The 23,699-nt window shown below is 36.6% G+C and overlaps 2 protein-coding genes across 2 annotated transcripts in view; one reads left to right on the forward strand and one right to left on the reverse strand.

The window, feature by feature from the left end:
- Window positions 1-397: 397 nt before the first annotated feature.
- On the forward strand, window positions 398-6,392 carry LOC146146365 (uncharacterized). The gene is made up of 4 exons (XM_083389881.1): window positions 398-1,623; window positions 5,431-5,568; window positions 5,659-6,011; window positions 6,274-6,392. The coding sequence occupies exons 1-3, from the start codon at window positions 398-400 to the stop codon at window positions 5,990-5,992; spliced, it is 1,698 nt and encodes a 565-aa protein (XP_083246007.1). The 3' UTR covers window positions 5,993-6,011; window positions 6,274-6,392.
- A 2,275-nt stretch (window positions 6,393-8,667) lies between these two features.
- The window catches only part of LOC146146366 (uncharacterized), a 30,675-nt gene continuing 15,643 nt past the window's right edge, over window positions 8,668-23,699 (reverse strand). Inside the window, exons 4-10 of the mRNA XM_083389746.1 lie at window positions 22,469-22,555; window positions 22,044-22,191; window positions 21,162-21,338; window positions 16,851-16,937; window positions 16,347-16,393; window positions 14,810-15,188; window positions 8,668-10,986 (exon numbers count right to left, since the gene is read on the reverse strand). Of these exons, the coding sequence (XP_083245872.1) occupies window positions 9,911-10,986; window positions 14,810-15,188; window positions 16,347-16,393; window positions 16,851-16,937; window positions 21,162-21,338; window positions 22,044-22,191; window positions 22,469-22,555 (2,001 nt within the window). The 3' untranslated portion in view covers window positions 8,668-9,910. The remainder of the gene's footprint in view (window positions 10,987-14,809; window positions 15,189-16,346; window positions 16,394-16,850; window positions 16,938-21,161; window positions 21,339-22,043; window positions 22,192-22,468; window positions 22,556-23,699) is intronic.

Consider the following 23,699-nt stretch of genomic DNA (forward strand, 5'->3'; position numbering starts at 1 on the left):
GGCGAACCTCCGATAACCACCGCTAAGTGTAAAAACTTGCGAAAACTGCCATTGCTGCAATGGATTTCCGAAAGCAACTCTAATGGCCCAGCAGAACGCTATTGACGTCTTAACTGTAGTTCAGATGAACCGCATTGATAAACGCAGGGTACTAACGCCGGCCGGGTTTTGCCATTTAGTCATTCCAAGGGAATAGAGAAAATGTTAACTCTGTCATTGCAATTTAAATGGCGCTTCCAATTACAACATAGCCAGAAAAGTTTCATTCAAGTTTTCAGTTGAACTAAAAGCAAAGTTGATTATGCAGTTATGCTTTATTCTTTCCGGCTGGATTTCATCGAACGAGTGTAACTTGGCATAAAAGGCGAGCAGAAATCGTTCGACAGCAGTCACAAACATGGCGCCTAGAAGTGTTTACGTTGTCTTGCTGATTTGCCTGATTCCGATCTGCAGCGGAAAAGCTGTGCCGAAGGGAAACGGGGTTGACCCAAGCAGTTTAAGATCTTGGTACGATTCTGCTGACAGACAGTGGTACGATTCTGCTGACCGACAGTGGTACGATTCTGCTGACAGACAGTGGTACAACAACGATGCTGAAAGAACCTGGTACGATGCTAAAGTTGATCCTTCAAGCTTGAGATCTTGGTACGATTCTGCTGACAGACAGTGGTACAACAACGATGCTGAAAGAACCTGGTACGATGCTAAAGTTGATCCATCAAGCTTGAGATCTTGGTACGATTCTGCTGACAGACAGTGGTACGATTCTGCCGACAGACAGTGGTACAACAACGATGCTGAGAGAACCTGGTACGATGCTAAAGTTGATCCTTCAAGCTTGAGATCTTGGTACGATTCTGCTGACAGACAGTGGTACGATTCTGCTGACAGACAGTGGTACGATTCTGCCGACCGACAGTGGTACAAAAACGATGCTGAGAGAACTTGGTACGATGCTAAAGTTGATCCTTCAAGCTTGAGATCTTGGTATGATTCTGCTGACAGACAGTGGTACAACAACGATGCTGAGAGAACTTGGTACGATGCTAAAGTTGATCCTTCAAGCTTGAGATCTTGGTACGATTCTGCTGACAGACAGTGGTACGATTCTGCTGACAGACAGTGGTACAACAACGATGCTGAGAGAACTTGGTACGATGCTAAAGTTGACCCTTCAAGCTTGAGATCTTGGTATGATTCTGCTGACAGACAGTGGTACAACAACGATGCTGAGAGAACTTGGTACGATGCTAAAGTTGATCCTTCAAGCTTGAGATCTTGGTACGATTCTGCTGACAGACAGTGGTACGATTCTGCTGACAGACAGTGGTACAACAACGATGCTGAGAGAACTTGGTACGATGCTAAAGTTGATCCTTCAAGCTTGAGATCTTGGTATGATTCTGCTGACAGACAGTGGTACAACAACGATGCTGAAAGGACTTGGTACGATGCTAAAGTTGATCCTTCAAGCTTGAGATCTTGGTACGATTCTGCTGACAGACAGTGGTACGATTCTGCTGACAGACAGTGGTACGATTCTGCTGACCGGCAGTGGTACAACAACGATGCTGAGAGAACCTGGTACGATGCTAAAGTTGATCCTTCAAGCTTGAGATCTTGGTACGATTCTCATGGTGGAATGAGGTACGATTCTGCAGACCGAATGTGGTACGATTCAAAGAAGAATGCTAAAAACTAAGGCTGAAAGTGGTAAGTGATACATGCGTCGTAAACTAAAGTTTTAAAATAAATGTGCTGCGCAAAATGATGTATATCCATTGCTCTTAACTTCTGAATAAAAATAATTGCCACCATTCTTTCAGGCCACTGTCATAACCCGAATTAAAAAAAAGTTATAAAAACTAATGTTTTATGAGCTAAAATCTTAGTTTGTTTGTATTTCATTGAAAATATTTTTTTCAGATGGCCCCCGACTTGGAACCGACCGACCCGGAAAAAGGAACTTTTAATTTTACCTTATAACCAAGAGCTGAAGATTTCAGCATAAATAAAAGAAGTGCATTTAAACACAGTTTTGTACTTGTTTCGATGTGTTAATTCGGCCAGGTTTTTAGCAGATAAACTATATATAACATCAAGTTAAAGTTAAGCCGCTGCACTAGAAGTATTGCAATTCATCTTGGATATTTCCAAGTTGCAAACTGCGTTTTTGAGCTGAGAAGCCAATTGCAGAACAACAAATCAAGCAAAAACTATTAAATACATTGTTTTTACATGTTGGCAGGGGTTAGGATTATTTCACAATACGCCATATTTAAAACATACATTACAAACTATGTTGAACGCCCACAAACAAAAAAACGGTTGTAAGGCTGCTTGTAAGAAACAACATTAAACGACACACATGGAAAATGACCTACCTACTACACGGGGCTGATCCGGGATTTAGGGAGCATGAATAATTTCAGGGATGACGTCACAAAGTCACTTTATAAAACAATGAATCTTGAAAACACCCGATGCTTGCAGGCGAATTAGTGCGTAAATATGCAGCTAAAGTGCAGTCTAATAGCCCCAAGTAACAAGGCTTATTTAGGTTAAATTGATAAAACTTTCAATTTGAAAGGATGCGTGGCGCATAAGGCACATAAAACAGATTTGCATATTGCTCGAAATAACGGAATTTATAATATAATTTAACATACGAAATTATGGAATGTGTGTATACACAGCACATGCTTTAGCATACATTACGCTTTTGGGTTGATCAATTTCCTTAAAACAGCTGAAACATAGTAAAACGAAAATTCTCGCGCAATGCTAAACATAAATTAATTCACAAAGTTGCCCCAAAACAAATATAGTTTATGGGAGTTGTCCGGTGACACCCTTGGACTCTTCCTGCTTCATGATTGCTTTTATAACGGGTGTCCGATAATATCAGACTGGAGCCGAAACTCGATAACAAGACAAGCGGTAGTATCGGTACTCGGCCGTTTTTTTGGATCGTGTGAACCCGAAATATTTTAGAGCTGACGTCATAAATATACGTTATAAAACAAGTTGGGAAAACCTGCTGTTTTCGGTCAAAAATATGTGAATCTGGAATGGAGTCCTAATACATTCAGTGCTAAAACATTTTTTTTAGTATAACTCTATTTTTTGTAGAATTCATCACTTTTCAAACAATACACTATGGTATTATTGGAGCAGAACGGCCAAAGGGTTTAATCAGGCGTAGAATGAACATTAAAGCCGATACAAAAGTATAAGATGTTGCAAATGAATAAGAATTATTCGAAATGTTCAAAATAGGCAAAGTATGCTATATTCCACTGTATGGACTTAAAAATTAATTCTACACTAACATTGCAATATTGACCCCAGTTTAAATAACACCTGACTCAGAGAAACGATTCCTGTATTGCCGAGGTTTTGAGTTCGAACCTCGCTCCAAGCTAACCCTTACAAAGCTTACCTTGCTTGGAAATGAAGAAAAGATCGAATGACTTCGGTAGGATTCCAAAAGATGGCAGAGTTGTTACAAGACGATTTTTCGGCCATGTTAAGCCCCGCACTTGAACTATATGATTTGTAGCAGTAAAAACAATTACAGAAATACATATTAAGAACAAGGTTATGCCTAATATATTAGATCAACACTGTGAAGTGTTAAGGATAGTTTGTGTTTTGAGGCAAGGCTGCGGAGTCGGAGTCGAGACTCAGGACTCGAGACTCGAGTAAGGCCACGTAAAACTACCCGAGTCTCGAGTACGACGTGCGCATGCGTAGTAACAAATTTCGAATCTGATAAGGCCGCAAATATTGAATTGTAAAGGTGGAACAGCGTATGGAAGAATATTTTCCAACCATGTATTGTTGGTAGTTATAGTTATATGTAGCCCTAGGAGTAAATTTCTGAATATCAAACTTAATTTAGTAAGGGGGTAAAAAATACATGTTGTAGAGTCGGAGCCGAACTCGGGACTCGACGAAATCGCACATTTGGAGTCGGACTCTGGTTATTTTTAACCGACTCCCCCAGCCCTGGTTACAGGAACTGAAACAAATTATTCCCCTATTTCTAAATGCAAGCAAGATAATGCTAGAGTGTAACGGTGCTGTGGCTGTTTCTTTAACGTGCTCCACTCTGAGCTTGTGTATATGGTATTTAGTCAAATGGGAAAACAAACACGCTTATGTACAGCATGTACCTTTAAAAACAATCATATATTTTAATTGACAACTTAAAGTTTTTTAAAAATAAAACGTGAAATCAACATAAAAGTTTTAAATGAATATAAATCATTTAAAATCGATTTGCTTCAATAAACTTAATAGGACATTTATGTTGTAGCAACCTCATAACTAAACCAGTCCTTTTGTAAACTGTCCAAATGTGACTCTAAATAAACTAACTAAAATGTAAACATTTTGTGTTTTGTTACGTTTTAATTTTTTCAGTTTAAACGGATGGATTTTATTGATTTCTGGCTTTTATAATTTTATTAAATGGATTAAACCTATTTAAAAAAAAAAGTGATTGGCCTAATTCAACGGCTTAAATACGAAATACTTATAAAAGATTATAGCCGTGTTTAGGGAAACATGAAAGAATTGTACAGTTTAGAATATTAGATTAATCAAAATATACTACTTCTAGAACTTAGTTTTATTCTTCAACGTTTTGATGTCCTAAGCACGTCGTATTCTTCAGCAAGAAAAGCGAACATTTGAGGGAGATATTTTGATTAATTAATGCCGTGTCCTCCACCAATCATTCATATATTAAGATTATATGTTGATTGCAGTCATATCGATTCCATGCAACGCTACGTATACCATTTTTAAAACAAACGGAGGTTAAAAGTTCTTCTGAAATCAATGATAACAGCTCCTACAAATGAAAAAGTTGTTAACAATCCGTCAAAATGTTTCCAAAAACGATTGAATAGGCCCGCTATGGTCCTACAGATGCCATTGTAGTATTTCCGACTAACAGTATTGAAACTACACAATTAGCAATTCACAATACGTCCTGCCATTCAGTGATGTGTGGCGCGCTGAAAATTCATGCCAGATTGATTCTGCTGTATTATGAATGAAAGTGTCGGAAAAGCTTTCATTTAAGTGTTTCCCAAAACTGGCGACAAAGTTCATTGATCAATTAGGCTCGTTCCTTTCCTGTTGGATTTCCAGGCCTTGCATAAAAAGCAAACACGCCATCGTGAAAGAAGTATTCATAAACATGGCACGGAAAATGGACTGCTTTATCTTGTTGTTCTGCCTGATCCCTTTTTGTAGCGGCAGGGCTCTCCCTGTTGTACCAACGTCACCGGCCAAAGCTGCAGCTGCAAGGGGAGGCCAATTTCGCCTGTGGTATGATTCTGCCGACAGACAGTGGTACGATTCTGCTGTTGATCCATCAAGTTTGAGATCTTGGTACGATTCTCATGGTGGAATGAGGTACGATTCTGCTGACAGACAGTGGTACAACAACGATGCTGAAAGAACTTGGTACGATGCTAAAGTTGATCCATCAAGTTTGAGATCTTGGTACGATTCTCATGGTGGAATGAGGTACGATTCTGCTGACAGACAGTGGTACAACAACGATGCTGAAAGAACTTGGTACGATGCTAAAGTTGATCCATCAAGTTTGAGATCTTGGTACGATTCTCATGGTGGAATGAGGTACGATTCTGCTGACAGACAGTGGTACAACAACGATGCTGAAAGAACCTGGTACGATGCTAAAGTTGATCCATCAAGTTTGAGATCTTGGTACGATTCTCATGGTGGAATGAGGTACGATTCTGCTGACAGACAGTGGTACAACAACGATGCTGAAAGAACCTGGTACGATGCTAAAGTTGATCCATCAAGTTTGAGATCTTGGTACGATTCTCATGGTGGAATGAGGTACGATTCTGCTGACAGACAGTGGTACAACAACGATGCTGAAAGAACCTGGTACGATCTCAAAGTAGATCCATCTAGCAAAAGATCGTGGTACGACTCCAAGTAGAGCGAAGAAAAATGTCTGTGTAAGTAATTCACCTTGGAATATATTAAGTTGTAATAATCGGGGCAGTACGTTCTTTCAGACAAAACAGAGGCTTGTTTCATCATAATTATTTGCTTAAAAATTAGGCCTAGTCTAATTTGCTAAACTTGATTTTTTTAGAGGATCTTTAATTTGCAACAATTACAAAAACTAAGACAGTATAAATTTATATAAATGTATATGGATGTATAAATGGTACGCCCTTGTCATTCGATTTAATGTCTGTTGTTTATATTTCTCAGGTGGCTGCTGAATTTTAAAATTTACCCAGACGACCCTACACGGAAATAGAAACATTTTACTCTATATTCAAGAATTTATTTCAGTATTAATAAAAAAGATTTGTTCAATGAATTGTTACGAGTGTGGCTTTTTGGCAGACATTCAGGCTTGACAGACGTATTTTATCATTATAAAATATTGCTAACAATAGGTGAAATCGTGGTTTAATGGACGTTAACTTTGCACAACTTAAGAATAGGCCACAAAATTATTTTATAGGAAAACTTAATTCAGAAGGCCTTGGGACGATTTAATTCAGCACGTTTCCAATAATTAGCTCATTTGATCCCAAAGAGTTTTTGTTATAAAATAAACATATTAAGCAAATTTCTTACTTGTTAGAAATATGAAGAAACTAGGCTTTTTTTTTTAAAGCGAAAGCTAAACGCGCTATTAACCTTAATTTCGGTATTAAGGTATAAAAAATAATTTAGCATACTTAAGTTTTAACACAACATCAGAAAGTCTGTCCAGCTTAAAGTACCAAAATTAATATGAGAAACTGTTGTTTTTAGAGGTAATTTTAAGATAAATCAAGTCCGTTTGGCAATAAAAATAAGTAAACTTTTCTATTAATTAGCTCATTTAATTCAAAAGAGTTTTTTTCCGACAATAAGTACATTGAACAAAACTTCTTACTTCAGCTTAAAAAAGTTATTTATTAGAAACAGTAAGTTATTTCTCAAAGGGAAAGCGAAACTTGACATTAACCCCAATCACGTTATTTTAACATAAAAAAATGATTTGGTATACTTAGGTTGGTTAAAACTAAAAGCTAAACCAACCTAATAAAGTCTGTTATTTTGTATTTAAAAATTCTTTTCAGAAAGTAGCACCCACGATCGACTGTGTTGTAGTAAATGTATTATTAGAAATAAATGGACTTGTGTTACGTCACGAAGGTCAAACAAAATAGGGAGAAAGAGAAAAAAGACTCGCGCGAAAAAATGTGAACTGCCCGAAAAACACAACAAACAAATGTCATTATCGCCAACGCGACAGTTTTTAATAGAATCGCAAAGTTCGCGCGGCAAAGCTATTTACAGGGCCTTAAACGTTAAGCCTTGGACTGTATAGACTTTCCATACAGGAGGAGAAAGTAAATGTGATCCTGGCTACGTTTGGCATGGCTTCGGTTCCCTTGGATTAAATGCCGCAAACATTTGGCAAAAAAATGCGCAGGTTTTGTTTTTCAGTCACCGATAAATATATATATATATATATATTGACATGCATACGCGTATGCTTGTATACGAAAGGCTTAGACGTTGCATTGGGCGTGCCAAAAAAACGTAACTGGCCAAAAAATGGGCTTTCGACTCTCAGTGGGGACAATTACAAAACAAATATAGCGCCGGATGAAAAAAAATGAACAAATAAAGTCCTTTTCGTGAGTGTGTGTAAAAAATAGGGCAAAATAACGACATATGTGTGTTTGAAATAAGTAAGCCCCGGAAAAAACGTGCGGTCGACGACCAGTGCACAACAAAAAATCAACAATTAATAATATCAGTACAGTAGGGTTTTAAGGATTACTGTTCAATATAACGCACACAAGAACACAAAAGAAGACATATTTTCGTTTTTGTTTAGTAGTTGTCTGAAAATATCAGTTCTCAAAAAATGAAACTCTCGGCATTATGGGCAAATGGCTTTTCCTCAAAACGAACCCCCTTTTTTGAAAGATAAAGCTACAGAAAATGGCTAAACTTTCCACAAAAACAGCACCATGTTGGTAAAAATGGCGTATTTTTTCCGGCTAAACCACAAAACTAGTTTACACAATTGTTCCCAAAATGTCCATTAAACACAAAAACGCAATTAAACAAAATAAAACAGCGAAAAATCCTGATAACTTTTGCAGAGTCAAACATACGTACAAAGCCCTGTATTTAAAATTACCTCATAACAACGGTTTGTCGTACTGAATTAAAATGTACAACCAAAAAATACCGAGTTTGAAAATATTTTTGAAACCTTTTGTCGTGTTCAGTGAAAAAACGCCAACAGAAAATAAACGAACACAAAAAAACGGGACAAGATGGTAAAAATAAGTTATCAGGCGATAAATTGGGGTTGGAAATATGAGACCGAGATAAAGGGGTTCCCTAATTACATTGGCCGAGTGCGTGTGAGTAAGAACTCAGAACTCGAAGTTGGGGTATATGACAACAACTCCCACCGTTAAAAAACAGTTGCACAACTCTAATGACTTGATGAAATCAAAAACTCGTTGGGTTACGACGAATGCCTACTCGATAAACGAGTAGATATTTAGGACACAAGTATATTCCCGAAAAGAAAACAATTGTGTACTCGTAAATCACGGAATACTCGAAAAACGAGTAAAATACTCGAAAAACGAGTAAAATACTCGAAAAACGAGACGCAACCCTCGAAAAAGCGATTCCAAAAGCATGAAAATTTAGGCTTTTTTGACGAGTACGACCATCTGACTTGGGAGTAGTATCATGGGTCCTCCTTTTGTCGTTTATCCCTCACGTTTTGTGTCTTCAGGGATCGCGGAAGAGGACTTGGAGGTTGTTTTGGGGGAGTGGAGCGGGTGATGAGATGAACAAAGGAAGAGAGATCTTAGGACGTCGAGTCTGTAGCGATGCGTGGAGGAACAAAATAGGGTGAGGAGAGTGGTTACTGGTGAGAAGCTAAACTCTCACCATTTGCCGTTTGTTGGTGCAGATGACGACAAAATTACATTGCAAAAAAATATCCTCAAAACAATGTTTGACGAGGTTCAAAATTTGGTGGAAACAACTTTGCATTATTTTAATCTATCTTCTTGATTTTCAGGTAGTTTTGTTAACTTTAGAAGGTATTAATGCAATTCATTAATGTTTTTATATTTATTCTAGTTGGACAATTACTTATTTGTTTAAATTCCAGAAGGTATTGATGCAATTCATTAATGTTTCAATATTTATTTCTAGTTAAATAGTTCCTTATTTTTTTAACTTTCAGAATTGATGCAATTCATTAAATGTTTGTATATTTACTCCTAGTTGGAAAGTTACTTATTTTTTTAACTTTCAGAAGGTATTGATGCAATCCCTTTATGTTTCTATATTCATTTCTAGTTGGGTAATACCGAGGCCCTGACAAATTCACGACTTTTAAATGTAACTTTTTAAAGTTTCCTTTGGGCTTATTATAATACTCCTTACAATAGCGGGGTCGGCACGAACGGCAAGGTATAGTTAGTGGCGAGACAACACATGCACGGGCAAAAAAGACGGGGGAAAGAAACACACCAGCAATGGCAGGCCAAAGAACAGGGTTTTAAGCACTGAAGGTCGAAAAAGCGTAAAGCATGCGAGAAAAAAAGCTGACAAAGTGGCTTTAAAAGTGATAAGCAGAAGTAGAAGCATGGAGAGCACCAGTGGATAATAGAATTACGTTTTTGCAGCACTTAAGTCGATCAAAGCTGAAAAAGTGGGTAAAATCGGTGTTTTAAAAGAGATGGTGTAAAAACAAACACTCAAGGAGTGAAAACTGTGGGCGGAAAACAGATTTTACTCCCGCATTCTTAAAGTGCGGGGGCGCTCGCACCCATGTTTGTTTCACAGTTCTCGCAGCCGAACTTCAAACGACATTAAAACTCATGTAGCCGGTCGGTTGCTCCTGTTCTGGCTCTTCGTAATTAAACGAAGTGTCTTCTTCTTTTGATGCGGATTTATCGCTCTTTTCTTCTTGGCTTTTTTGCTCTTCTTTCGTTTGCTCTTTAGTATTGGGTTCTTGAGGACTCTGCAAAGATTCTTCTTTATCCGCAGGAGGAACTTTATCCTGAGTAACTTCTTGGACTTCAGGCTCTTCAAGACTAGGTTGGGATACTTCCTCTTTTTGGATCTCTTGCGGATCCGGAGAAGAATCGTCTGAAATCTTCTGAGATTGCTCAACCTGATCGTCTTCCGGAAGATGAGCCTGCTCTTCTGTTTCTGGGATTGCAACATCTTCATCTTGCGCTTTAGCATCGGCGTTTTGTTCTATGGTTTCTGCTTCTTTTTGCTCGTCTTCTTTAGTTACCTTCTCTGTTTGTTCCGCTGGAGGTTCAACATCCTCCACGACCTCCTTGGATGCTTTTTCATCGTCTTCAAGAATGTGTTCTTTCGTGTCTTCCTCTGAAGTTTGATTCTCCAATTCTTCTTTAGGAGTTTGCTCTTCAACTTTCTGTTCTTTAGGAGTTTGGTTCTCGGTGATTACTTGTTCCGGATTCTTTTCATTCTCCACAACAGGATCGGAAAGAGCAACAGCGACATCTTCTTCTTTCTTTTCTTGAGAAACGTCTTCTGTTGGGAGAGGTTCAGGCTCAACATTTTTTTCCCGCTCCTGAGAAGGAGTTTCGGCAAAAGGTTCTTTTTCCTCATTTTCTCGAGTAACTTCCTCCGCAACATCTTTTTTCTGTTCCTGGGGCGTAGCGTCCTCCTGAGCTGTTGTTTCGGCAAGAGGTTCTTCTTCCTTTTGAGGAAAATCTTGTACAACATCCGCTTCTTGCGTAACGGGATCCGCCTCTTTTGTCTCCTCTTCCGGAGGACTAGAGACTGCTTCCTCTTGCGGCTCTTGCTCCTTTATGTCGTCTTCCGGAGGGGTTACTATAACTACTTGCTCTTCTTGTTCTTTCTCTGCCGGTTTATCCTCTTCTGGTTGTTGGACCTCGGATTCTAAAGTAATGAAATTTTAGCTATTATTTGAGTAGTAATAAACATACTAAATTGTGGAGCATAATACACCGGTGGTTTTAGTAATTTCAATAAAAAATATATTGCTAAAACGTTTGTAAATTGCGAAATGTCGATTTTATCGAATATTATGGCTTTGGCATTTTTATTGAAATAATAAACTGTGTTATTGAAACGCAATTTATTTTAAGAGTTTAATGTGCTTTAATTTTTAAGTAGGCTATTTTTAATATGTAGTTGTACATTTTAAGTACGATTTTATTTAGTCGTATATTTTAAGTAGGATTGTAATTTTTATTGAAGGATAACCATCTCAATGCGGCCTAATGCTTGGTAGATTTAAACAACACAAATTGCCACAGGCTTCTAAGGTACAAAGATGTAAAAATGTTTGTTTTTATATATTACAGACAAAATAAAGTTTTAATGAAATTGTTGTCTTTAAATTTAACATAAGTGCCAGGCGAAGAATTTTATGAAAACGCTTCTATTGTTGTTTGTTGATCACAAAAAGTAACCGATAATTTTGGTAGTTAATACAAGCAATAATTTGTCGGTTGAGGGAATCAAGCTTCATTTTTTGAAATTCTGCATTATCTACGGTCCAATTTTGCCCTGAATTAAAAAAAGCGTTCGCGTTTATCAAGATTTCCGTTTTGTAACAGCAATCAAACGTTTAACAAATCATTAAAGTGTCAAGATTTCGAAATTACATTATAATTTCGTGTCTCGTTCCAACATGCATGTGGTGCAGAAATGGATTCGCGAGTCAAACTACGATGTGACCGCGATGTTTTGAGTATAGTGAATAGCAGGAACACTTCGAAAGGTTGTTTATCCACGGATATAATTACTTGTTCCTCAGCAATAACAGTGATGCTCAAATTTTTATGAACCTTTTTCACCACTAGCCTGGAGGTTTGATTGAATTTTGTTTACATTTATGAATTTTGTTGGTTATTACACTCCAATATGTCCAAAATTTGAACAAAACGAGGCGACCCAGTCAGCCCAAAAATCGCCTGAAAGTTACTTTATTCAACTTGACTTATTTTCTCAAGAGTTCAGATTCCTTAACCCTTTTTGAAGTTATTCGAAATAAACAAGATATCAAAATATGCGGGCACGAGCTTGAGGTAAATAAAGTTTTGCTAGAGTGCGCCGATACGTGCACTACACATTATGAGCGGCATAACACAAAGCTGCTGCGAAACTGCAGATTGCTTAGGAAAGGCAAGGAAATAAGAGCATTGCAAAATAAAATACCAAACGTTACTGATTTGTTTTCAATTCAAGGCTATTTTTCTTATTTTGATTTTTTTGCATCTCTAAAAGATCTTTAATAAATTTAGGTTATTAGGTGGCATTATATGAAGACAAGTTGTATTAAAATCGTGACAAGCCTTGCTTGTTTTCATATAGTGCCACCTAATTACCCTATTTAGAATTAGACAAACGTGGCCATTTGCCCACAGAGTATCTCTTTTTAATTTATTTTGACCCTCTCTCGATTTAGATTTTAAATTACGGCTCAAAGCATTTTTTTTTCGAAATTTATCAATATACCGAAAAGCCAATGTTTTACATTTAAGGTGTTGTTGTTGTCAGTTGTTTTAAAATAATTGGAACGTTTTACCAGCACCAAATAATAACAGGACAAAACCTTCAACCAAACAAAAATGTGAAGTTGACTTGTCACCAGTGTTGTAATCAAGTTATTGTGAAATGACTTAAGTCCCAGTCAAGTCTTTTTGAATAAACAACAATTCAAGTCCCAGTCCAAGTCATCGGTTGCCCAAGTCAAGTCCCAGTCAAGTCATAATTAAAGCAAGTCAATTTCCCCTTGTCAAAAAAATAAAACTTCAAATTATGAAAACCGACAAACTCCTCCGATTATTATGAGCAACTCAAGTAAAAAATAACACAAAAGCAGCATATAACAAGCAAATTCTTTTATGTGCAAAAATTTGGATAAATAACGCAATTTTATAATTAATTGCCTAATTAAAACAATTTATTTTAACCCAAGTGATTTGTCCAAATGACTTAAGTCAAGTCAAGTCTTTTTGCCCAAAATACTTAAGTCAAGTCAGGTCTTTTTGCCCAAAAGACTTAAGTCAAGTCAAGTCTTTTTGCCCAAATGACTTAAGTCAAGTTAAGTCTTAAAACAGTGACTTAAGTGCACTTCAGTCAAGTCATTGACTTAACTCATTACAACACTGCTTGTCACTAGTAACTTGTATATATTTCAAAACAAGTTACTGTTTCACCATAATGCTATTACAACATAAAACACTAAAAAAGGCAAAAAACGGGACAAAAAACGTAGAAGTAATGATCTGGAGGTCGCAATAAGACATGCAATCTAATTCAGCCTAATTTTTTTTAAAGAAGTTTTGTTTAAAATCTACTTCTACGTCTCTGCGACAAAACGGAAAAACATTGCAGAAAGCCGTTGCCTGAAGCTCTATTTAAAGTAGTGAGCAAAAGCGAAGCAGCAAATCAATCACTTACCTCGTGTTTTTTTGTGTAAAGCGCCAGTAGTGGTTGCCAGCATAATTATGTTTCCAATTGCGAGGGAGTGAACTTCAAATTGTGGGGCGGAAAAGTGCGGTTTGGGGAGCAGTCATTTCGCAATGGGTTAATAATAATTAGCGGCGGTTTAATTAGGGTGAACAGGAATTAGGACATTTTGGTTAAAACTGTTTTTAGGACATTTTAAGGGGAAAAAACACAGAAGGTATATGGTAACAAATAAGTTGAAAAAAATTGTTTTTAATTTTTTTTTAATTTAATGGAGTTTAGGCTACTATTTAGGCAGTTACAACGAAATGCAATTAATTAAGTTTATTTGTGATTTGTTTTGTGACATTTAAGTACTATTCCAAAATTTAATTGACGTAAAACATTCTCAATGCGGTTCAATAAAAATTAAAAAAACACAAATCTGCAAGGGCTTCAGAAAAAGCACCAAGACGTTCAGAAAAATGATAGAAAAATCAACAAGAAAACAAAAAAGAGAAAAATGAGGGAAACAATAAAACGACAAATGAGAAACATGCAGGATTGCAGGATGCACAAGCAATTTAAAATAAAGACAAAACACAAATTATACGGGCATACAAGAATCACATTCAGCATGCAAATTGATTCGCTAATTCGTGCCGACTACGAAGCTGTGAAAATGATTTGAAACTGTTGAGATCCCCATCGATTGCATTTTAAGCATAATTATTTGGGCAGAAAATTAAGTCATGTAAATAATTGACTTAAGTGGGAAGTTACGCCCTTGGAATTACAAAAACAAGTTTTTTTTAACTAGTTGAGGCATTGATTTTATGTTGCTGATAAATGATGGACAATAGTCCAAACAACTTACACATATTTTTAAAGACGTACAACAGAATGTTTTTCCTTATCAGAGATTGTGTTACCAAAAAAAAAAAAAGGCAAACTTTACAATAATATGTTTTTAAATCATAGAAACTTTTTACGGTGTGAAGCAAAAAAAAAATTATATTTTGGAAATTGGAAATTAATGTTAAACAAAATATTTTCAAAATCTTGACTGTAAAAATAGAAAGTTATAATAAACAAAGCTGCAATTATTTCTTATTTTTTGCGATTTTACAATTTGAAACTAAAGGTACTTTACAAAAATATAAATATAAATGGAAAATAAAAAAATATAAAATGGAATATAAATGGAAATGGAATTCTTATTTTGGTTTGAGGTAACATAGTAAGAAAACCAGAAAGTATGAAGATCTAGGATGTATTTAAATCTTTCTCCTCAGAACCTTACCTTGCGTTACTTGCTCCTCTTGTTGGCTGGTGGGCTCCGGAGCGGGGGGAGCAACATCTTCATCTTTCTTCTCTTCAACAGCGGTGGGCTTCTCATCCTTTTGTTCTGGTTCGGGAGCGGACTCCTTCTGTTCCTCGGCAGGAGGGGCGACATCTTCTTCTTCCTGCTTATCATCCTCTTTCGGTGCCTCCTCGACTGGAGCCTGCTCTGGCTCGGGAGTAGCTTCTTTTTGCTCCTCTTGTTGATCGGGAGCCTCTTCTTTTTGTTCCTCCTGAGCTGGAGCCTGATTTTCCTCCTGAGCTGGAGCTTGCTCTTCTTGTTGAGCTGGCTCCGTCTCCTCTTTAGGAGCAGCTTCTTCCTCTTGTGGAGCGGGAGCCGCCTGTAAGAGTTGCAGGATTGTCAAGTGGGATCCTGGCTACAAATCTGTGTACTACGTCGCACGTGTTCAAATTTAAGACAAATCTGTTTACACCTGTAAACTATGTACGTTCATAACGTTCATCCGTTTATTTCAATTGACAACCATTTACGCGCGTTACCACATACACCTGTTAATCTGCTGTTGTAGTGTTACATTAGTCAGTGAGTAATACCAAATATAAATCAAAAACAGCTCCACTGGTAATTGTAATTGTTAACCAACGTTTCGGCAACCTATGCAAGCCGCCTTCCTACATTGAGTAATACCTACATTGTACATCCCTTTGTATGTGATCGTATGTGCACATTGGTTAAGTTCGCATAAGTACACCAGTTTATGCTCGTATTTGTACACCTGTTACACGTACGACGTACGACACAGAAAGAGTGTGCGGGGTTCGAACTTATAACCTAAATAATTCTGTCTTTAAACTACCGTGTTTTGTTTCATTCTAAAGTGACATCATAAAAAAAGTATGAAGTCAAAATGAGCTTCGCGAGTTAAGGCTTAGTGATAAAAATCTGATTATCCAGTGAATTGAATGAAAAACCGGAACAACATGTTTTTGCACGTTACTATAGGAGTTATGTTTGGGTCGTGTATATGTACGAATAATACGGTATGCCATTATACAAGCTGCACAAAAATGCTGAGTAGGCTGACTGATTACGCCTTTGCGGAGGCATCACTTGTCCTAATTTCGTCTCATTGGTATTGCGGTCAACATATTGCACTAAAAGAGCTATAAAACTTTATCAAAAGTTTAATACAGGAAAAATTAACCAGATGTAATCCAAACCAAATTGTTATAATTAAGATAAACCACAACAATACCAAATCCTACTAAAGTTTTGGGTAAAATTACTTTTTCTGTTTTTCGTTTAATATTTGTCAAAAATAAATTCGACAGAAAAGTTTACATCTTGTTGCGGTCATTAGTCAGTCGACTCAGTATGCAAACGTTAGTTGGCCTCTGATCAGACTTTAAAACTAGATACATTTTTGCTTTTACAAATTAGATTAGAACTAAAACTAGAACATTTTAAAATCAGAACACAATCCAAAAAAGACAAAACAAGAGAGTTGAGTGAAACTGTAGTAATAAGATTTTCTTACCTCTTCTTGTTCAGGTTCTTGTGCTGGAGTTTCCTGGGCTGCTGGTTCTGTAATGGTAAGTAGAATGTAAAGCAAGCTGATATATTGAAAGGCCTGACAGGGTTGCTACTCAAATACACATTTTGAAGAATTGCAGGAATACTTGAAATTGGACGACGTTTTAAAATAGTTCGAACACAAAACAGTATAAATGCCTTGGTCAAATTGCATTTTTTTTTCAAAGGCACTTTTAAAGCACATAACTTAAACTGGGCGTTGTTTAAGTGTTGATAAACACGTAACATCCATCTAATAAGTTCAAGGACTTTTCATTTCTGGAAACATATGGGCCTGGGCCGTTTAAACGTCGTGGGTATAAATTTACTTGGATATTTTTCATTTAAATTGCTATCATAGACGAAATGCTTGGTTAGGTCCGTATTTACTATATATGCGGGACTGCGAAGTTTACCCAACCCTGCTGACAATTTTAAACAGATATTTTAAAGCTTATCGATAGCCTACCTTCCGCCTCAGGTTCTTGTTCCGCTTCTTTCGCTTGTTCAGCTGCTGGTTCTTCGGGAGCTGCTGGAGTCTCCTCAACTGGCGCAGCTGTAACATAAGTAAACACATAGATTAGTAAGGGTCATGAATGACACACAAAAAAATGTTAACAACACTGAAATGTAAAAAAAGATTAAAATGTTTAAAAGATTAAAATGTTTTAGCCTGTCTGTCTAGAACAGTGTTCTTAACCTTAAGCGCTCGTAGCCTTTCATTAAGTTTACTTGTACCCCCTGTAAATAAATTAGGAATTACACTCGTTATTTATATCTGGCGATTTAAATGCGTGCATTGAAAACAGTCTTGTAAGTTCAACAATATTTACAACACACGAACAATCAGTCAATTCACTAATGACTTTTTGTTGTTGCTTTTCGTAAATTACACATTTTTTCACAAATATGCCTAAATAGCGCATAATTTCCCAGTGCATGTCGTACCCTCTGCTTTGGTGCTTCGTACCACCAAGGTGGGGTACACGTACCCCTGGTTAAGAATCCCTGGTCTAGAACTTTCCTTCGTGAACGTTGTCGTAGAGCCCTAACTTTTTTAGCCGTATTTACTCCGAAAATTGTCGTTTGCAAATGACTTCAGTTGGACTAAAAACGGTTGTTTGCAGCACTGACGATATATAATATGTTCGAGCAGTTAAAAAGCGAAAACAACCGCAGTTACCTTCAGCATTTATTTCTCAATCTTGAGGGTCATTTTTAATATGTTTTTCTAATCATGCAAATTACAGAGCTTCGGGGAAAACGTTTCTCTCCCGAATCTCAGTATTCAAAAATTCAAATGTAAACCGTGCGTTTATGACGTCACAGTTGAGCCGACGCCCGGGGCCAACAAGGCAAACCGACCGGATCTCGATAGAGAAAGGCTTTATCCTGTGTTGGAGGCTTAATTCCGTTTGTTTGTGAAGCGGAGTGCGGAAATTACAAGACCCACAGGAATTCGAATGTGAGGCGTTGTATTTTTGCTTGTTGCTGTTCGCCTTATCCGCTTATTGTGGGAAACTGCTGGCCCTGTAGGTTGGCGACAGATTGCGCTAAATAGGTGCCTAGGAATTTTGCGCTTACTCCCAATATGTGAACTCACGCAAATACGAAACTACGTAAATGTTTTTCAACACTTGTCAAATTTTGACTGACGCAGATTGAGAGGTGTTTTTATAAGAGCTTGAAAACAAAGCTGTTATAGAGACCACTCGTTTTTCACCCGCTATTATATTCTTACTTGAAATCGAAAGTTTAAATATTTTGTTTAAATGTAGCCTGTTTTTGTACTACTAAGCTTTAAACAAAAATATTAAATCGACTTTTGTTAATTTTAGACAATATATCGCAAAGCATACACTGCGTAAAAAAATTGAAAAAAATGAGTAAACTTTGATCAAATGCGTAAAAACTTTTTCTTTAATCGTTGGAGTAAAATTTGAAAGAAAGAAATTCGTTATATTTTGAAAATCGGTAAATTCAATTCGGTCCCGAATGCATCGCAACCACCAAAGCAACAGATTTTTATGTGGACAAACTAAAAAAAAACAAAAAAACGACAACTTAAAGTTACCACAAAATAAATAAGTCCAAGTAAAATATTTCGTGCTAATCACATCATTCAATGACTAGATTTAACTCACTGAGCGGTTCTTAAACTTTTTTACTTTCGACCACTAAAAAAATTTTTGTCTCGCGTGGACCACGTTAGGCGAAAATTAAAAAATGACGTCATAAATTGACGTCACAATACAAATGGACTTCATAAATTCGCTGATTTCGGTCCTAAAGTCTAAATACATTCAGGGCTGTTATTTTTTTTTATTTGATAAATATATATCTTCTTAAATATACACTAATGTTTCAATTTGGCTTTTATGGCCCACTAAAAAACTGGTTCACGGACCCTAGCGTAAGAACCCCTGAACTTACTGGTACAAGACATTTGCAGCACTGGAGGACGCAGAACGTTACATAAACGCGGCGGAAAACCTCGCCCAGTCGCCAAGCCCAGAAATTGTTTACGCGCTAGCAAGCTACACAGGAGAACCTAGCAGATTGTAAGCACGCAAAACCGCCTAACGAAATTAAACCGCGCACGGAATGCGGCAAGTTATTTTGGTGGCAGTTGGGGATATCTTGCTCAGAACCAGTCTCAATAAATATATTAATGAGAACTACAGTACTCGGCGCCCGAATTAAGGTCGGGAATAAAGGCCCATAGATTTGAGAAATACTGTAGTAAGTGCATTCAAATTTTTTGGACTAAATCAAGTTTTTTGTGGCAGTAGGCAGCAGAAATCAGACTTACAACTAGATAATTCTAGTTTTCAAATTCAATGAATTAGAGCAAAATGCAGCTAATTCTAATTCTAATTTAGTTTGTGAATTGCTTGTGTGCTTACAATTAAAGTTCTACTCTAATTCGGATTTTACCAAAACTGCTACTTTGTCCAACGGCATTTTTAGTCTCTCAGCCAAAACAAATAATTTGAAATAAAACTTTTTGGCCGGAACGACTTGTTGTTGATTTGTACGTTCTGAAAAGCATATGTTGTGCTAAAAGGCATAGAAATTGTAATATTTAAAATTAAAGTTGAAATTAATGGTCTTTAGAATTAGGTAATTCTAATTTTTAATCTAATTTTGGAAAAAAAATAATGCTCTAATTTTAGAGCATAATGATTGGAGGTTGTAGATGGACGTAGAAAGAATATCAAATCCCACACAGAAGCAGGTAGCATTTTAAACGTTTCGAATAACTCTTTATTCATTTTCAACATAGCAATAATTTTAGTTCTAATCTAACTTTCAAAGGCCAAAATAAATCTAGCAGTTTGGCGGCAATTAGCCTTGTGCTAGCAAAACTTGACGCCGCAAGTTGCTATTTCGCTGCCTCCCCTACTTGGGACTTTTTACAGTTTTGGAGCGTGGGAAACAGGAGGTTAACTAAAACACACAAGAGTTTGCTCGAACGGGCAAGACTATAAAGCAAAACTGTTGGGTGTACGCATAGGCGCCGAACTTTCGGAATTGCAGGGCGTTATTTTCTAGACAGTGCTAAGTTTCCTTTGAAATGGACAAATCGTAACAATAATTTGGAAAAAAAAATTGGATAAAACATAAAAAAACATAGTTTGGGGGATTCTATGGCCTCGTGTCTATTTGTGGTAATTCAGAAAAATTTGAATAACTTTTGGTTAACTAAGACTGTTCTAAAGAAATTAATTTGCACATTTATTGAAAACTTGGTCGAATTCCAGGGCGTTTTGACACCCTACGAGAAATCTAGGGCGTCTAAAAACGCTCTGCACACCCGCGTTCGGCGCCTATGGGTGTATGTGTAACAGTCTTGTGATGCCGACCCGATAAACAATTAATTTGTTCTTGCGTGTTTTGCGATCCAACGTCGATTTTTGTTACTTTTAAAGGCTAATTTCCAAGAAAATATTACAATACAAATAAATTAAAGGAAAGGGAAAACTTTGACCAAATACCTTGAAAATCATTACCATTGAACTTTTCAGTTTAACCAATTTTGCACTTTCAACAAATTTTGCTTATTTAACCATAGCAATGACGAAATTTGGTAACGAATCGGATGGAAGTGGAAAAAGTAACAATACCAAGGCACCATGTGCTCAGTGAGCTTTGACTGCAACTAATAGCATGCTTGCATTATTGAATTATTCATATAACACTAGAAATGAAATGCGCAAGGTTAACAACATAAAACCAGTTTTGAGTTGTAAACATTAACGCACTTTAACCTAAAGCAGTGCTTTCCAACCAGTGGGTTGCAAAGCTATTTCAGGTTGGTCGCGAAGCATTTCTAAATGTTACAGTTTTCTATTAGATCGGGAAATTATTGCTTTATCATTACGTAATTTTTATGCAACAATATCACAAATACTTATAACAATTAGATGTGTTGTGTCGCATTAACTATTTCAGTACGTACGATGGTAGCAAAGAAGCAGGTTTTGTGTAACTTTATTCGTTTGGTCATATCTCATTGTGGGTCGCAAAATAAAACTTGCATTAAGTGGGTCGCGAACTAAAAAGTTTGAAGCACTGAACTAAAGGCTGAGCAGTAACTTGTTTCAAGAATTGAAATATTGCGAATAGCGTAAAGGCATTTACATGGAGAGAAAAAAAAATAAAGCATTAAATGTTTCTTTATGGTTAAAATCCTTACCATGATAGACAGGTAAAAAAATAAAAAATAAAAAAAATAAAGAAATAATAAAATGATTTAACTTATAGTAATGCTTCTTACCTGCTGGTGCTTCCTCTTCTTTCTGGGACTCTTTTTCAACAGGAGCTGGAGCAGGGTCCTCTTCCTTGGGAGCAGTGGATGGCTCCTCTTCTTGCTTAACTTCTTCTTCTTCTTCTTCCTGTTTTACTTCTTCTTCCTGTTTTACTTCTTCGTTCTCTTGTTTTACCTCTTCGGCAGCTGGAGACAAAACCAGATCATAAATCGAGATAGTTCTTTAGCATTTAGGATTAAACTAAAAACAACCAAGCCATGGAATCCATATGGGTACATGTAGCTATGCAGCTTAGTCGGCAAAGTGACGGTCTCGGTTTAACCGAATCGTGGGTTCGAAACTCACAGGAGGCAAGTTTTACGATCAGGATACCGAATGCTACATGAGCGAAAACACTTGAAAAGTGTCGCTGGAGACGCAAACATAACTTTCGCCTGTGAAAGAAAAACTAAATAAAATTAGTTTGTAAATAAAAGGAAATAACTTTCGTTCTCTAACGAATAAAAAGAATAAAATGCTAAACTTTGTAAAAACAAAACTAAAAAACTGTGCTGTTATCAAAACAACTTATGAGCACTATTTAGTATTTGCTTTGTTTTTCAGGGCCTTTTTTTGATACTAAAAGTTTATACTGTTCCAGAGCTTTAGATTCCTCAAGCTTCAAAATTTTCCAACTTAATTTCAAAATTTTCAAAATTAAAAAAACAGAGTAAAAGCAGGGTCAGCCTATACTGGCATCATCAGTTCCTTATTCAAATAGAAGATTCTATTGATCCTGGTTTTAAGTAGGATTTTAAACCTTAAGTTTTTTTGTTTATATACGCGTCAGCGGAAACCTGCTGCCATAAAAAGATACGCCCTTTTACACAATTTATTAAAAACCCGCTTACCAGGAGGAGCTTCTTCTTTCACTTCCTGTTCATCTTTAGCTTCCTCCTGCTCCGCTGCAGCTTCCGGAGCTTGCTCTTCCGCATCTTTAGCAGGTTCTTCTTCTTCTTTGGTCGCTTCTTCCTGAACGGGAGCTTCCTCCGTAGCAGGCTGCGAGGAAATTGGGATTAATAACAAAAAATCATTTTTTCGTTGATTAATATTATTGGACAATATTTATTTTATTGAAATAGCTACATTTTATTTTTATTTTTTGTTTCCTTATTGTCAGTTTTAATCAAGTTCAACATTTTTCATAATATTCAACTTTTTGAAAATATTTTTCCGAATGAAACTTATTTATATTGCAATTTAAAAAGTTTAACATTTTTTTTTTTTTTCAAACAGAAATTAATCATATTGTATTTTTTTTAAATAAGCAACTGACTTCCTCTTCTTTTGGAGTCTCCTCTTGTTTCGTCTCCTCGTCTCCGCTCTTCACTTCTTCTTCTTTATTTTCCGCTTCATCTTCACTCTAAAAAATAAATTGTGAAAATTTGATAAAAACTGCACATTTTCGAACGAAAGTGTTTCCTCCAATGGTTGAAATAACACTGAACATGTTTTAAGCTACATAATGAATTGCAAAGCCAAAAAGGTCGAGCAGATCGGCATCATCTTGAATAAGACGTTTCGATACGAGCTTGTATCATCTTTAGTTAAGGAAGATGATAACTGAACACATCAAAGTTCGTATCGAAACGTCCAAATCCAGATGATGACGATTCACTCCATCTTTTTGGTTTTGCAATTTTTTAATTTGCAAACCGCAAAATATTAAACCGACTTGTTTACAACCCAGTGTAGACACTGTTTCTATTTGCAGGTTCAGGCCAATGTTTGGGAGGCCGAAAATCCAAGATACGCCGGCCAACCGTAACTTTCGGTACAAACCAGTTCTCTGTCCTTGCTCAGCAGAGCGTAAACCTACAATCCGAAGAACGCCAGGCAAACCTGACGTACTAGAATGGCCGTAAAACCGAACAGGAATAACAAATTGAAAGGTCAGGCGATCGAACTAAAATAGTACAGCCCAAGCAATTTTAAAAGCAAATATGTGACTGGGATAACGACGGAATGTAGAAAGTAAGCTAGGTAAATAAAAATTAAGAATACGCGATAATTCAACAAAAAGAATCACAAAGCTTAAGTAGGCCATCGCAACATTTCACGTTCAGTAAAGTTCCATCTTGTTTTGCAAGTAACTAACCTATCTTGGTACTGAGAGCGTTTATCCGCAGAGTTGCAGTTAGCCGCGCGTGCTTGTTTATTGCCGATATGGTGGTAGGTAAAATATGCTTGCGCCAACGAGGTTTATGGCGCAGAACAATGTCTAATATATTGCCTGCTGCATTTTATTTGTGAATTTTTATGTTTACAACTGGTATAAACGCACCTTTTTAAGCAACAAAAACACAATCAATATAAAAACAGAAAATAAAAGTTTAAAAGAATGTATGTAATTTAGTTAGGAAGAAAATTAGTTCACTATTGTAATGAAGGACGTATTTTTGCTTTCTTTTATTATAACGTCTTTTTTTTAACTTAAAAAAAATCAAAACAATGCATTCTATCATTAAAATTTGACATGATTGTTTATGAGTTCAGTTGGCCAATAT

The sequence above is a fragment of the Ascidiella aspersa genome, chromosome 5 (assembly GCF_963924565.1).
Source record: "Ascidiella aspersa chromosome 5, kaAscAspe10.2, whole genome shotgun sequence".
Classification (NCBI taxonomy): Eukaryota; Metazoa; Chordata; class Ascidiacea; order Phlebobranchia; family Ascidiidae; genus Ascidiella; species Ascidiella aspersa.

Bases quoted from the DNA above. Each gene is read 5' to 3' on its own strand.
- LOC146146365 (XM_083389881.1), top strand. From the start codon at position 398: ATGGCGCCTAGAAGTGTTTACGTTGTCTTGCTGATTTGCCTGATTCCG. The intron at 1,624-5,430 runs GTACGATTCTCA...TGGTGGAATGAG, and splicing joins CCTTCAAGCTTGAGATCTTG to GTACGATTCTGCTGACAGAC. The intron at 5,569-5,658 runs GTACAACAACGA...TGGTGGAATGAG, and splicing joins GATTCTGCTGACAGACAGTG to GTACGATTCTGCTGACAGAC.